This window comes from Corvus cornix, chromosome 4A, assembly GCF_000738735.6.
Source record: "Corvus cornix cornix isolate S_Up_H32 chromosome 4A, ASM73873v5, whole genome shotgun sequence".
Classification (NCBI taxonomy): Eukaryota; Metazoa; Chordata; class Aves; order Passeriformes; family Corvidae; genus Corvus; species Corvus cornix.
Genome location: NC_047058.1, coordinates 19,988,718 through 20,002,338, shown reverse-complemented (window position 1 = coordinate 20,002,338; position 13,621 = coordinate 19,988,718). Strand labels below are relative to the sequence as shown.

At 66.1% G+C, this 13,621-nt stretch overlaps 2 protein-coding genes across 3 annotated transcripts; one reads left to right on the top strand and one right to left on the bottom strand.

The window, feature by feature from the left end:
• Nucleotides 1-1,371: 1,371 nt before the first annotated feature.
• Nucleotides 1,372-3,253, bottom strand: APLN (apelin). Of its 2 annotated transcripts, XM_039572002.1 has the most exons (3): nucleotides 3,170-3,253; nucleotides 2,171-2,342; nucleotides 1,372-2,087 (listed from the first exon to the last, which is right to left on the bottom strand). In XM_039572002.1, exons 1-2 carry the CDS (start codon nucleotides 3,243-3,245, stop codon nucleotides 2,176-2,178), a joined length of 243 nt encoding a protein of 80 aa, XP_039427936.1. In that variant the 5' UTR covers nucleotides 3,246-3,253; the 3' UTR covers nucleotides 1,372-2,087; nucleotides 2,171-2,175. The 2 variants fall into 2 exon arrangements, with proteins under 2 accessions (XP_039427936.1, XP_039427935.1); XM_039572001.1 differs by lacking the exon at nucleotides 3,170-3,253 and having other exon boundaries at nucleotides 2,171-3,158.
• Nucleotides 3,254-7,404: 4,151 nt separating this feature from the next.
• Nucleotides 7,405-13,236, top strand: XPNPEP2 (X-prolyl aminopeptidase 2). Its single transcript, XM_039572086.1, has 21 exons — nucleotides 7,405-7,450; nucleotides 8,215-8,288; nucleotides 8,377-8,487; nucleotides 8,574-8,637; nucleotides 8,784-8,888; nucleotides 9,027-9,113; nucleotides 9,214-9,360; nucleotides 9,475-9,576; nucleotides 9,684-9,765; nucleotides 10,142-10,337; nucleotides 10,468-10,557; nucleotides 10,659-10,768; nucleotides 10,855-10,932; nucleotides 11,020-11,091; nucleotides 11,195-11,255; nucleotides 11,421-11,490; nucleotides 11,604-11,708; nucleotides 12,083-12,142; nucleotides 12,322-12,398; nucleotides 12,525-12,623; nucleotides 12,896-13,236. The coding sequence occupies exons 1-21, from the start codon at nucleotides 7,405-7,407 to the stop codon at nucleotides 13,094-13,096; spliced, it is 2,037 nt and encodes a 678-aa protein (XP_039428020.1). The 3' UTR covers nucleotides 13,097-13,236.
• Nucleotides 13,237-13,621: the final 385 nt, after the last annotated feature.

The following is a 13,621-nucleotide window of genomic DNA, read 5'->3' as shown; positions in this document are numbered from 1 at the left end:
CGGTGGCTCGCAGGCCCTGTGGGTGGCAGTCGGTGGCTCGCAGGCCATGCAGGGTGGCAGTCAGTTGCTCGCAGGCCATGCAGGGTGGCAGTCGGTGGCTCGCAGGCCCCGCGGGTGGCAGTCGGTGGCTCGCAGGCCCCGCGGGTGGCAGTGGTGGCTCGCAGGCCATGCAGGGTGGCAGTCGGTGGCTCGCAGGCCCCGCGGGTGGCAGTGGTGGCTCGCAGGCCATGCAGGGTGGCAGTCGGTGGCTCGCAGGGCCCGCGGGTGGCAGTCGGTGGCTCGCAGGGCCCGCGGGTGGCGGTGGTGGCTCGCAGGCCGTGCGGCGGGCGCGGTGGCCGCGTGGCGGGAGCGCTGGCGCTGGCACTGGGCCGGAGCGTGCATCCCGCCCGGTCCCGGCGGATGAGCTCATGGAGGCCAGCTGGGTCCCGGCGCTTCCCCAGGCCCCGCTCCCAGCCCAGCTGCAGCCCTTCCGCTCCTCCGCAGCCCCTTAACCCCCTCCCCGCCGGCACTGCCGACCCCTGCCCACAGCCCCGCGCCCGGGGCGTCCCCCTGCAGACACTGCGGGGAGTGCAGGGCCCCGCATGGGCACCGCCTCCCTCAGGGCTCCCAGCCACGGCTGGGGGTGTCCTGTCCCGTGGGGTCCCCTCCCTTCGCAGGGCTCAGCCCCTCCTCCCCACCCGCAGGGTCCTACAGGGACCCTCAGTCCCTGAGCCTTGACCCTCCTGCCCCCCACACGGGCCCTGCTCACACCCAGCCCCGTGGGGTGGGGACACCAAGATGGGGATGCAAGGATGGGGACACGGAGGAGAGGAATGCCAGGGATACCCGGGACAGGGAGGGATAGCAGTGACTGAACACAAGGGACAGGGATGCCCGGGATGGAGGTGGCAGTACCCAGCACTCACAGCTGCCTGGGTGTACAGGGCTGTGGGGCAGCTGCCCAGGGCTGGTGGGGTCAGGGGGAAAGGGAGGATCCAGCAAACCACCCAGAGTGTCCAACAGCAGCAGAGTCATACGGAACCAGTGAGAGCTGTGACCAGGACTGCTGGTGCCCCAGACCCTCTCCTTGCCCAAGGGACCAGCATCCCTGTGCCCTTCCAGCATCCCCTCCTCCATCTCTCAGCCTCTCTGACCTGTGTTTTCCCGCTCTCCTCGCCAATTCCACAGGCTCAGCACATGGCTTCACTCCTTGCTGAGCACCTTCTCTGCTAGCAGTGGGCTGGGGAAGGGGCTGCCAGCACCCCCAGTGCCTATAGACAGCCCCAGGAGGGAGCAGAGGGACCTGAGATCCCTCCCCACCAGCAGGAGAGCAACCCCTACCTGCCCTTCCAGAAATCAGCATTTACTGAGTTAACAATCATAACTCTTTATTATAAAGATATATTTACATGGAATAAATCTTTACAGACACAGGAGATGATCAGCAGGGCCCAACTCAGAGCCAGGGCCCCTCCTTTGGTGTATGGCAGAGCTGGACAGAGCCCCCAGTGCCCCCCTGTTCCTGCTGTCCCACGGCGTGAAGCAGAGGGGCCCAGGGCCCCAGAGCGTGTCCTGGGTGGGCACCCCACAGCACAGGGGTCCCCGGGAGGGTCTGCCAGCGGGAAAGGGAGGGCAGCTCACCCAGGGTGTGGGATGAGCACCAGGGGAATAAATAGACCCAGGACAAGCTCTGTGCTCCCCCCTGGCGTGGGGGTGACAGACAGGGCTGGGGCAGGACCCCGAGGCAGCTCATGGACCCCTGAGGAGAAGCTGCTCCACCTGACAAAGTGCTTTCCGCAAAGCCCGCAGTCCCAGCGGGCCCATGCCCAAGCCAGCCCCGTGCCCACCGGGACAGGGCATCGTGGCAACCCTGGCCCCTCTGCAGGCAACCCCCTTCCAGCCGGCCCTGGGAGGTGGCGAGGAGGAGCAGAACACACCCACAGTGCCAGACACGGCACCGGGGCCACCAGGAGCAATCGCCGGGAGAAGGTGGGGCCAGCAGAGGGCTTACAGGGGGTACCCCGCGCCCAGGGCCGGAGGATGAGCAGAGCGGGCGAGGACGCGGCGCGAGCGATGGAAGCCGTGTCCATGGAAGGCTGGCGGCAGCCCTGCAACGAGAGCAAGCCCGTGTGAGTTCCCTCATGCACCGTCACACGTTTCCCTGCGTCCCCCACGCCCCACCGCACCTCACCTGGCTCAGAATGGCATGGGCCCCTTGTGGGAGAGCCGGGGCCGGGGCCGCCGGTACCTCCGCCAGCCGCCCTGCCGCTGCCCGGTCCCACGCCGTGCACCCCGCGGCCGCACCAGCCTTCGTGTGAGGCCATCCTGGGCATCCTTCCCGTCCGGCGCCTGCCCCAGTGGCCCTGAGGACACCAGGAACAGCGTTAGCCATGTGTCGCCACGCAGGACAGGGGCAATAGTACCGTGGACTGCCTGGCCCCGGGCCGGCCGGTTTCCTGGATTGTCCCCAACAAGAGCCATCACTGCCAAGTGCTTCCTGTGCCGGGGCGGCCCGGCCACCTGTGCCACGCATGGCCACCTCGTGCGGCCACGGCCACCAGCCTCACCGCGGGGCACGGGGCTGCCCAGCCCCCGCCTTCGGCCACAGCCACCCCCTCCTCTGTGCCACCGAGACCCTCAGCCCTTCACCCTGAGCCGTTCCCCCACATCCCCGTGGTGCCTGGTGCTCCCAGCAGCGATCCCATTTCCCCGGGGCCCTGGAGCCCCTGGCCGGGATGCTCTGGTCCCTGAGCACTGGTCCTGCTCCCCTGGGTGCCTGGCGGAGATGCTCCAGTGCCAGCATTGGTCCTGCTCCCCCGGGGCGTCTGTCTGGGATGCTTTGGTCCCAGCTCCGGTCCCAGCACCGCCAGCCCCACACCCCCGCGGGGCCGGTTTGCAGCCGGGGCCGAGCCCCGCGTGGGTCCCGCTGCGGGACCCGGCGATGCCCCGAGGCTGTCACCGCGGCTCCGGACGTTCCCGCTGTGCTCGGGGGACCGGGGAGTTTTCGGCTCCAAAGTAAGCGCTTTGTGTTTCCGCAGCCCAGCGGATCCCGGCGGTGCGGGCGGGGGTGCCGGTCCCCCCGCGCCCCCCAACCCGCGGCCACCCCGGCGCGGTCTCCACCGTCCCCTCTTCCCGCACTCCCTTCATCCCCCGCTGCCGGCCCGGGTCGCCGCGAGTGTTCCTCTCTCACCGGGGGCGGCCAGGACGAGCCCCAGCAGCAGCAGCAGCAGCAGCAGCGGGGCCAGGAGCCGGCGCGGCGCGGCCATGGCGGGGGGCGGCGGGGGGCGGCGGGGGCGGCCGCCGGGGGAGCCGCATTTGTAGGCGGTGAGAGCCCGGCCCGGCCCCGCCGCCGCCCGTCATCTGGCCCCGGGATGGGGGGAGGTGTCCGCCCTGCCCCGCCCCGCCGCTGGACACCTCCACGGGTTTCCCCCGATCCGTGTTTGCTGCCTGATCCCCTCCCGGCACATCCTCCGGCGGATTCCCCACCCACAGCCCCCTCATCGCGTCCCCAGTGCTCTGGGACCACCCCAGCTTGTCCGGGGACCCCCATCCAGCCCGAATCTGGGACCCACTCCCAGCCTGGCCCCGGCCTCTGTGCCCAGTGCGGCCCTGGACCCCCTACTCAGACTGAGTTTGGGACCCACGCATCCACCCTGGTCCAGGACCCCCCACCCATGCTCGTGCTGGGCCCCCAGACCCTAACACTGCTGCCAGCTTGGCCTGGGACCCTATGCAGCCTGGATCCATCCTGCTCCTGGGACACCCCTCCCAGCCCGACCCTCAGATTCTGGGACCCTCCACTGTCCTGCCCCCCCAGCCACAGTCCCCTCCAGCCCCCCCAGCCAGGAAGTGTCTGCAGCGGGTCGGTGCCCACAGCCCCCACTCCAGAGGGGAGGAGGGAGAGAAAACAGGAATGACTTAGAGCCCAGGACGAAGGGAGAGGTGGGAAAAACAGTTAAGGTCTGGGGTTTTTTCTCACTATCCTGCTCTGATTTGATTGGTGATAAATATATAAAAGGGGAGATTTAGATCAGATATTAGGAAGAAATTCTTGGCTGTGAGGGTGGGCAGGCCCTGGCACAGGGTGCCCAGAGCAGCTGTGGCTGCCCCATCCCTGGCAGTGTCCAAGGCCAGGCTGGACATTGGGGCTGGGAGTAACCTGGGACAGTGGGAGGTGTCCCTGCCCATGGCAGGGGGTTGGAACAAGACGGTCTTTAAGGTCCCTTCCAACCCAAACCATTCCATTATTCCATGATTTTATGAAATTCAATTAATTTCCCCAAACTGAGTCTGTTTTAACTGTGCCCGTACCTGGTCACATCCTGGTCCTTATTTCCGTCTTTTCCTTGTATTTTCCCTCCGTGTCCAGTTGAGGAGGGAGTGATCCAGTAGCTTTGGGGACACCTGGCAGCTGGCCAGGGTGAGCCCCCCACAAGGTGGGTGACATCAACCCTCAAGAAGGTGGGTGACAAGTACACTGCACCCTGGGATAGCCCCTGCCAGCGGGGTGAGGGCGGGTGGTCCCGACAAGGTGTGGGGGCAAAGAGGGGCGGGGGGGGGCTGTATGGGGGTGTGGGTATATGGGGGGCTGTAGGAGGGGCTGTAGGGGGGTCGGGGTGTATGGGGGGCTGTAGGAAGGGTTGGGGACTGTATTTGGGTTGGGAGGGTTGTAGAGGGGGCTACGGAGGGGTGTGGGGATGTAAGGAGGGGCTGTACCAGGTGTGTGGGCACCATGTCACGGCCGCACACGGGAGGGGCACATCCCCTGAACCTGTTCCAGCCCTGTTGGCTGTGGCCCCTCACCCCAGCCATGTTCTCCTGCAGCCCCCGCTTCTGGCGCAATGTGGGGTCAGCGCTCCCCTCCAGCGCTGTGCACCCCCAAAGTGGGGGTGCTCCTTCAGGGGGGCCAGGAGCTGCAGCCTCACCCCTGCAGCCCGGCTGCCGAGCTCTGTGGTGCACCCCCGGGCAGGCATCCCCAGGCACACCCTGCCTGCCGGGGCACCTCAGGGATGCTGGCAGCATCCCGGTGCCACCACCGCCTTCCGCATTCCTGCGCCCGCACGCCCTCCCCGCGTCCTGTTTGCCGGGCGCGTCACCCCGGCCTGAGTCACCCCGCGGCCTCTGCAGGTGACGGAAGGCCAACAATAGCCCACAAAGGGAGGATGTCCCCCAAAGCCTTCCTCCGGCTCGTCTTCGAGGAAACCTCCCGCGGGAGGGACGGGCCCCACCGGACGCACGGCGGACAAGGAGCTTCGTCCTGTTGACGCTGGCTCGGAGCGACACGCGGCCCCGGGGTCCCCAGGGACGGCCCGTGCCACCCCGCGCTGGGCGAGGAGGAGGAGGATGCCGTTGAGGATGATGGCACCGGGCTGGCACTGGGTATGATGGCGTTGCAGGGTGGAGCTCAGTGGTGAGAATAAGGGGGGTGGGGACCCCCTCGCCGTGCGGACCCCCTGGGAGTGGGGTGCAGCCGTGGGGTGAGGGGCGCAGCCCCCGCCCCTGGCAGGAACCAGGCAGGGAGGATGAAGCATCATTAACGCGTGTCACTAATGAACAGGGTGGCAGCAAAGTGCTGCCTGACTGTCCCCACGCACCGCATCGCATCGTTGGGAAACAATCGCTGCAGCTTTGGTGTCCCCCTCCCACCTGTCCCTGTCCTGCCCCTTATGGGGACCCCCCTCTGCCCCTTCCTGGGTTCCTCTCACAGAGGGGGGACCAGCGGGCGACGGGGACACAGGCAGCCTGAGAGCATTCGTGACATGAGCGTTCCAGGGCTCAGCCAGAGGGACCGGGTGGCGAGGGGACCACCCGGCCCTGCTGCTGCCGGAGCTGCAGGGTGCTTAGGGACAGGACACGGGACAGTGGGACACGGGACAGTGGGACACGGGACAGGGTCTGTGCGGCTCCGGCGCCGTCCTGGTGCCACCTCGTGGTGACCCCGGTCCCAGTGCCACAGCTGGACAGCCGGAGCGGTGCCACGGCAGGGGGAAAGGTGACACTGCCGGACAGGCGGGCACGGACACACCGGACAGTGTGGGGACGCAGCCGGACAGTCCCTGAGGGGACACAGCCGGACAGGCAGAACAGTGACACAGCCAGACAGCTCAGTGACGTAGCTGGACAGTCAGTGTGGTGACACAGCCGGACAGGCACTGTCCAACAGGCCGTGAAGTGCCACTGGGAAGAGGCGGCAGCAGCTCGGAGGGTTCGTGGTCCCCACACAGACCCAGCTTTGTCCAGCCTCGAGGCCGAGCCTGTGAGAGCTGGGCTGCAGGGACCCCAGGCCCAGGAAGTGGGGCCACATCCCAAAGATCTTCATGGGCTGTGATGAGCAATGATCCTGTAGGGAGTGCTCTGGGAAGACTGGGTGGGGATGTGAGGCTGTGGGGACAAACTTCTTGGCAGGGCCCATTGCAACAGATCAAGGTGGGGTGGTTTTAAATTAAAGAGGGTTGGTGTGGATTAGATACAGGGAGGAAGTTCTTCCCTGTGAGGGTGGGCAGGCCCTGGCACAGGTTGACCAGAGAAGCTGTGGCTGCTCCATCCCTGGAAGTGTCCAATGACAGGCTGGAAGGGGCTTGGAGCAACCTGGGATAGTGGAAGGTGTCCCTGCCCATGGCAGGGGGTCAAAACTAGAGGATCTCTAATGTCCTTTCCAGACCAAACCATGACCTGTCCTGGGTGGGAATGTGCATTCATCCCTGAAGATCTGTGTCCATGCCCGGGATGGACACCTCCAGTGCCTGTGGCAGCAGGTCTGCCCCTCTCCCAGCCCTTCCCTCCACAACCAGAGTCATTAAAGCCGCTGGAAGAACCTGTGCCATCAGTGACGGGCCTCGGGGTCAAGGCTCCTTATGATGAAGATAGTGAGGTTTTAGCAAGGCAGATGCACGGAGGTGCAGAGCTGCTGCGCCTGGCAGGACAAAGGGCACATCCCAGCAGGATCCTCCCATGGAGCACAGGGGCTGCTGGTCCCAGGCACTGGACAGGGGCTGGTGCCCACCTGCACAGCTCCATGTCCTGTGGAGGAGGAGGGATGGCCTGGGGGGCTGACTGGCTTGGGGGACATCTGGCCCTCACCCCAGAGATCCCATGTTAGCTCTCCATAGCTCCAGAACACAGGGGTTCCCCAGGGAGCAAAGCCTTTCCCTGACTTCTCCCTGGCCATCAGGCGGTGCCAGGCTTAGCTGGCATGCTCCCACCTCTGCTCCTGCAGGATCTTTGGACTTTGTGCTGATTTTGCTGTTTGCTTTTATTTAGCAGTGGAATTCACTTTCCAAAGGGACAGCAAACTCTGCTCCCCACACCCTGTATCTGCTGGGGCCTCGTCCCTCCCATCCCGCATCCCTCTGCCCCTGGGGCAAAGGCTCAGGAGGAGGGACCTGTCACCCATAGTGTCCCCTTGGTGCCTCGGCCAGGGCAGCCATGTGCCCCCCGCTCTGGATCGCAGCCTGGGCGCTCCTGCTTCACGGTATGGCCGGCGGTGGGCTGGGCACTGGGGTGGGACGGCACATCTGCGACCTCCAGGAGCCACATACGGAGAGCGTGGGATGTCCCAGCCACAGCTCTGGGGGAAGCAGGGGTGGGGCCACCCCGGGGTAGGAGCCAGCCTGTGTCATGGGGCTCACCCTGCCCAGCTGCCCCAGGGATGGGCCCGGGGCAGGTGACAGGTCAGGAGCAGACCTCCAGGGTGCAGAGACAAGGTACCCAAGGCCTCTCATGCTGAGTATGACCCCATCCTGCATTATCCCATGGACCCAAGCCTTGTGCCCTTGGCCAAGGTGAGAAGCCAGGTGCCAGCTGGTGATGGAGAGCCCAGGGAGTGGTGGTGGGACCCTGTGCCAAGCAACCCTGGGGAGAGACCAGGTCCGGCTGGACACAGCCCCACCATCAGCCAGCTCCTTCCATGGCCCCAGCGCTGGGATGCTCCGGGCAGGCTCCTGGCAGCCCCTCTGTGCTCCGTGCTGGGCACCAGCTGCTCCCTGTGATGATCCCACTGTGCCATAGGCACCGGCAGATTTAATTCCTCTTGAACCAGGGGATGACGTTGGTTTTCACCCACTGTTCCTGGGGCTAAAAACACTGAGTTTTGTAAAAAGCCCCAAAGCTGGGCTGGCTGGCATTTGGGGCTGGGGACGAGGGTCACAGCTGCCTGGGGCGGTTCCGGGCTGGAGCAAAGGGCCAGCAGGCCCCCAGGCTGTGGCCTGAGGCTCCCGGGTGTCGCCGTGCCCACAGGCTGTGCTGCAGGGCGGGTGCCACAGGCTCCTTCCACCAGGAATGACATCCGGGACTGCTCCGTGGACCCACCGGTGAGCCCCGCCCTGCTCCCCCTCCCTGTTCCTGAGACTCCCGGCATGGGGTCCCCCCCAGTCCCAGCACGTCTCCCTGTGCCACCAGTACCTGCCACCGACGGCCACCAACACGACGGCGCGTCTGGCCGCGCTGCGGGGCACCATGCGGACCCACGGCGCCCTCGCCTACATCGTGCCCTCCACGGATGCCCACATGGTAAGGCAGGAGTCCCCCCGCGCCCCCGGGGAGCCGCTCCCCGCCGGCGCCCACAGCCACCTCTCACGGCTCCATCCCGGCTCCAGAGCGAGTACATCTCCGAGCGGGACGCGCGGCTGGGCTGGCTCACCGGTTTCACCGGCTCTGCAGGTGCGGGCATCCCCCAAACCCTGCTGCTCCTCATTCCCGGGGATCCACGCACATGGCATGGTCCCACTCCCTGAGAGCCTCTGGGGGTCCCTGCCAGCTGCAGGGAGAGAGAGAGAGGTGAGCCTGAGCCCCCACTCCTGTCCCAGGCACTGCTGTGGTGACGCAGGACAAGGCTGCCCTGTGGACTGACAGCCGCTACTGGACCCAGGCAGAGCGGGAGCTGGACTGCAACTGGGAGCTGCAGAGGACAAGTCAGTGGGGGCAGGACGGGGGCTGCTGAGTCTCCCCGCTCCCAGGAGCCCCCCAACCCCTGCCACAGCCTCCTCTGGGCTCAGCGCAGGCTGGGACGCAGCACAAACTCGTGGTGCCACCCCAGCTCTCCCCTGCAGCCTCCATCGAGTCCATCGGGATGTGGATCCTGAAGGCGGTTCCTGCGGGGGGGAATGTCAGCTTGGACCCCTTCCTCTTCTCCATCGGTAGGGCTGGCTAACACTGGGGGTCACCCTGTCCACGGGAGGGCAGCCCCTGGGTGCAGATTTACCAGGAGCCCCAACCTGCGGGCTGCTCACCCCCCAGACACCTGGAACAGCTACAGCCGGGTTCTACACGGCTCCGGCCGGACCCTAATCCCCCTCGAGACCAACCTTGTGGATCAGGCATGGGGTGACCAAAGACCCCTTCCCTCCTCCACCGAGATCTACAGCCTCCCAGCAGAGTTCACAGGTCTGACCCCAGACCCCACAGGTCTGATCTCCCACAGCTGCTGGGTGGGCGCTCACCCACAGCCTGGGGCTGCGGTGGTCCCTGCACTGAGCTGACCGCTTGCCCGACTCCCAGGGAGCAGCTGGCAGGAGAAGGTGGCCGGGATCCGGCAGCGGATGGAGCAGCACGTGCGACGCCCCACAGCCGTGCTGCTGTCGGGGCTGGAGGAGACGGCCTGTAAGTACCCAGGTGCCGTGGTGCTGCCATGGCAGGTGCCGTGGGCTCGAACCCTGGGGCTGGGAGGGCAGTGGCGGTCACAGGCATGGAGGTCTCGTTCCTGGCAGGGCTCTTCAACCTCCGTGGAGATGACATCCCCTACAACCCCGTCTTCTACTCCTACACCCTCCTGACCAACACAACCATAAGGTGGGCAGCATGTCCCTGTGGGCACGGGGCATGGAAGGGGCTCACCACCCACCCCCCTTCCACCCTTCCTTTCCTGAGCCAGCCCCCATGGGGTTCTCCTCTCAGCCCCGTTGCCCCCAGCCCCAGAGCCACCACATCCTGCCATGCCCAGCCCCACCGACTGTCCCTCTGAGACACACATCTTTCCCAATCCATCCCCCGGCTCCCAGCCCAGGGCACGGCACACTCCCTTTCCTCACAGCCCGAGTTCCTCCCATTCCCAGCCCAGCATTCCCTCTGAGCCCCCCAGGTCCCTCCTCTCTGCCGGGCTTGGGGGGAACCAAAGGCAGCAGGTGACCACCACATCTCTGCCTGCCCCGTCCCGCTCCCTCCCCAGCCTGTTCGTGGAGGGCTCCCGGCTCTCGGTGGCGGCGCGGGAGTCCCTGCGCTCGGGCTGCCCGGGGCCGCTCTGCGTGGAGCTGCAGGAGTACGGGCAGGTGAGCGCCCACCTGCGCCGCTACACCCAGGGCAACGTCACCGTGTGGCTGGGCACCGAGTACACCACCTACGGCCTCTACGGCATCATCCCCCAGGTGGGCACCGACCCGGCCATGGGGCACGTGGCTCCTGCAGGCGCGGGGAGGGCCCCATGTCACCGCGTTGGGGCTGCCCCTGGGGCCTGAGGGGACAGGCAGCTGTGCCACCTCCTGCCTGCCCTCGCAGGAGAAGCTGCTGGAGGAGAACTACTCGCCTGTCATGATGGCCAAGGCTGTGAAAAATGTCCATGAGCAGGAGATGCTGCGAGCTGCCCACGTAAGGGCTGTCCCCCTCCCCACAGTCCCCTGCAGACTGGGGGCAGACCGGAGGAAGCGGGGTGCTGATGCCCCCTCCCTGGTGCCCCCGGGCACCCCCAGGTCCGGGACGCGGTGGCCGTCATCCAGTACCTGCTGTGGCTGGAGAAGACAGTCCCGCAGGGGCAGGTGGACGAGTTTTTGGGGGCTCAGCACATCAATGCACTTCGCTGGTCAGTGCTGCCCCCCAGGCCTGCCTTGCCCAGCAAAGGGCAGCCGGGGACCCCCAGCACCTCCCTGCCTCCCTGCTGCCTTCCAGGGCCCAGGAGCACAGCCGCGGGCCCAGCTTCCAGACCATCTCGGCCAGCGGGCTCAACGCGGCGCTGGCCCACTACAGGTATGGCTGGGGCAGTGGTGGGCAGTGGGCAGGGGGCAGTGGGCAATGGGCAGCTGGGAGAGGGCTCTGACCCCCCTCCCCTCGCAGCCCCTCCAATGGCAGCAGCCGGACGCTGTCTGCGGGCGAGATGTACCTCTTCGACACCGGAGGGCAATATCTGTGCGTAGCTTTGACCAGAGACCCCCCCAACAGCCCCACATCCAGGGGCCCCCAAAGCCAGCGCTGGGGCTGCATCAGCCCCGTTCATGACCCCCCTTTGCAGGGACGGGACAACAGACATCACTCGGACAGTGCACTGGGGTGAGCCCACCCCGCTGCAGAAGGTACCAGCCCCTCCCATGTCAGCCAACATCCCCCTGCACTGCCCAGCACCCCCTGCACTGCCCAGCACTCCCCGTGGCACTCAGCACCACAGTCCCGGCCAGGGCTGGATGTGCAGGGGTGAGTGTCTGGGTACCACTCTGCTCACCCCCTACCCTGCCCCACAGGAAGCCTACACCCGTGTGCTGATGGGCAACATTGACCTCTCCCGCCTCGTCTTTCCGTCACACACAGCAGGTGGGTGCCAAACCCAGCACTGGCCCTGCACAGAACCCCTGGCACAGGGAGCAGGAGGGCACTGGGGGGCCTCATAAATTCCGTGGCCCCTATCCCACCTCTTCATTCCCCAGGGAGAACGGTGGAGTCCTTCGCCCGCCGGGCGCTCTGGGACGTTGGACTCAACTACGGCCACGGGACTGGCCATGGCATCGGCAACTTCCTCTCAGTCCACGAGTGTAGGTGCCACCAGCACTGGTGCTGGGTATGTGGGCTGAGCTACAGGGACAGGGATGAGGACAGGAGCTTGCTGGGGGCTTCTAATCACCCAGCAGAGCCTCTCCAAGGGGCAGGGGAATCCCTACTTGCAGCATGTTGTGGTTTTTGCCAGGGTGGACCCATGATCCTTGCCAGGGTGACTATGTGGTCCTTGCTGGGACGGTCCTATGATCCCTGCAGAGGTGGTCCCAAGGTCCTTACTGGGATGATCCTATCAGTGGTCCTTGTCAGGATGGCCCCACAGTCCTTGCCTTGGTGGCTCTGTGGTCCTTGCTGGGGTGTCCCTGCAGCACATGCCGTCCCCAGAGCTCTAACCCACCCTATGTCCCTGCAGGGCCCGTGGGCTTCCAGTCCAACAACGTGCCGCTGGAGGCCGGCATGTTCACCTCCATCGGTATGTCCCGGCACCCCGCGGCGCACCCCGGGCTCTCTGGGACAACCCTGGGCACAGAGCTCAACCAGGGATGGGGTGTCAGCTCTCAGCCCCACTCAGGGGCCAGATCCAGCCCTGCTGGGGTGGGCTGGGGAAGCCTCTGGGGTTGGGGGCTCATGAGGCATCTTCCTGGCCCTCAGAGCCCGGCTATTACCGGGATGGAGAGTTTGGGATCCGCATTGAGGATGTCGTCCTTGTCGTGGAGGCACAGACTGAGGTAGGGCGATGGGGATGGGGTGACAGGGGGGACAGGGGTGGCACAGCGTGGGGGCCTGCATCGAGTCAGGGGTGAGGGCAACTCTCAGGGGGTTGGGGACACCCCAATGACGCCGCTCTATGGCAGCACCAGAGCGGGGAGACGCCTTTTCTGACCTTCGAGATGGTGTCCCTGGTGCCCTATGACCGCAACCTCATCGACCTCCGACTCCTGTCCCCAGAGCAGGTACGGGGGTGTGCTCAGGGTGGGGAGCAGAGCAGGGATGCGAGGTCAGCACAGGGGGCTGGGGGGGTGGGTGCAGCAAAAAGCCAGAACCATGCCATGAGGCTGGAGTGGGTAAATGAGGACAGAGCAGGGATGGATGTGTGGATGAAGAGGGACAATGAGCTCTGCAGGTGGGGCCAGTGGTCGGGCTGTGGGGCAGCTGGACGGGGAGGGCCAAAGGGGGGGCGGCATCCAGGCCGCCCCCCGCAGCTCCCCGTGGTGCCTGGGTGCAGATCCGGTACCTGAACTCCTACTACGAGAGGATCCGGGCGCACGTGGGGCCGGAGCTACGGCGGCAGCGGCTGGAGGAGGAGTACGAGTGGCTGCAGAAGAGCACCCAGCCCTTCCCGGTGAACGGCGCCGGCACCGCCGCCGCGGGAACGCTGGTCCTCGCCTCGCTGCTCTCGGTGCTGCTCGGCGGGCTGGGGGCCTGAGCCCGCACCGATGGCCCCTCCACCCCCTCCCAGCACGGCCGGGTCTTCCCCCGTGCTCACTTCCTCGTTTTGTTGGATTCTATTTGCTCGTTTGTGATTAAACATGAGCAAGGCGGGCCCTGCTGTGCCCGATGTGCTGCGCGCTGCCTCGACGGCCGGTGTAGGGCTGCAGTCCGGCCCCTAAATCCCTCCTGTGACCCTGCTTGTGCCCTCTGTCCAGCCCTGGGGCGACCAAGCCAATGCCGACAGTGAGAAGATGGATCTGGGCAGATTGTAATTCTGGGGCAGAAGATGGAGGATTTGGAGTGAGAAGGTGCAGGGCAGCCAGCACAACCAGGGATGTCCCCACGGGTGCCAGCAGCGGGGTGACCATAAGCATGTCCCACCTGGGTGTGATGCCGAGCCGGGGGGACCTGAGATAACGGGAGGCATCCCCGACCAAGTGTCACGCAGAGGGCTTGGCTGTCACGTCCCAGCAGGATGAGCAGGCACGACAGAGGGGTTGGGGACTGTCACCTTTTGCAT

Excerpts from the sequence above, each read along its gene's own strand:
- APLN (XM_039572001.1), bottom strand. The coding sequence starts at position 2,460 with ATGGCTCTTGTTGGGGACAATCCAGGAAACCGGCCGGCCCGGGGCCAG.
- XPNPEP2 (XM_039572086.1), top strand. The coding sequence starts at position 7,405 with ATGTGCCCCCCGCTCTGGATCGCAGCCTGGGCGCTCCTGCTTCACG. Across the intron at positions 8,289-8,376 it reads ACTGCTCCGTGGACCCACCG|TACCTGCCACCGACGGCCAC; the intron begins GTGAGCCCCGCC and ends CTGTGCCACCAG. Across the intron at positions 9,361-9,474 it reads CCTCCCAGCAGAGTTCACAG|GGAGCAGCTGGCAGGAGAAG; the intron begins GTCTGACCCCAG and ends CCCGACTCCCAG.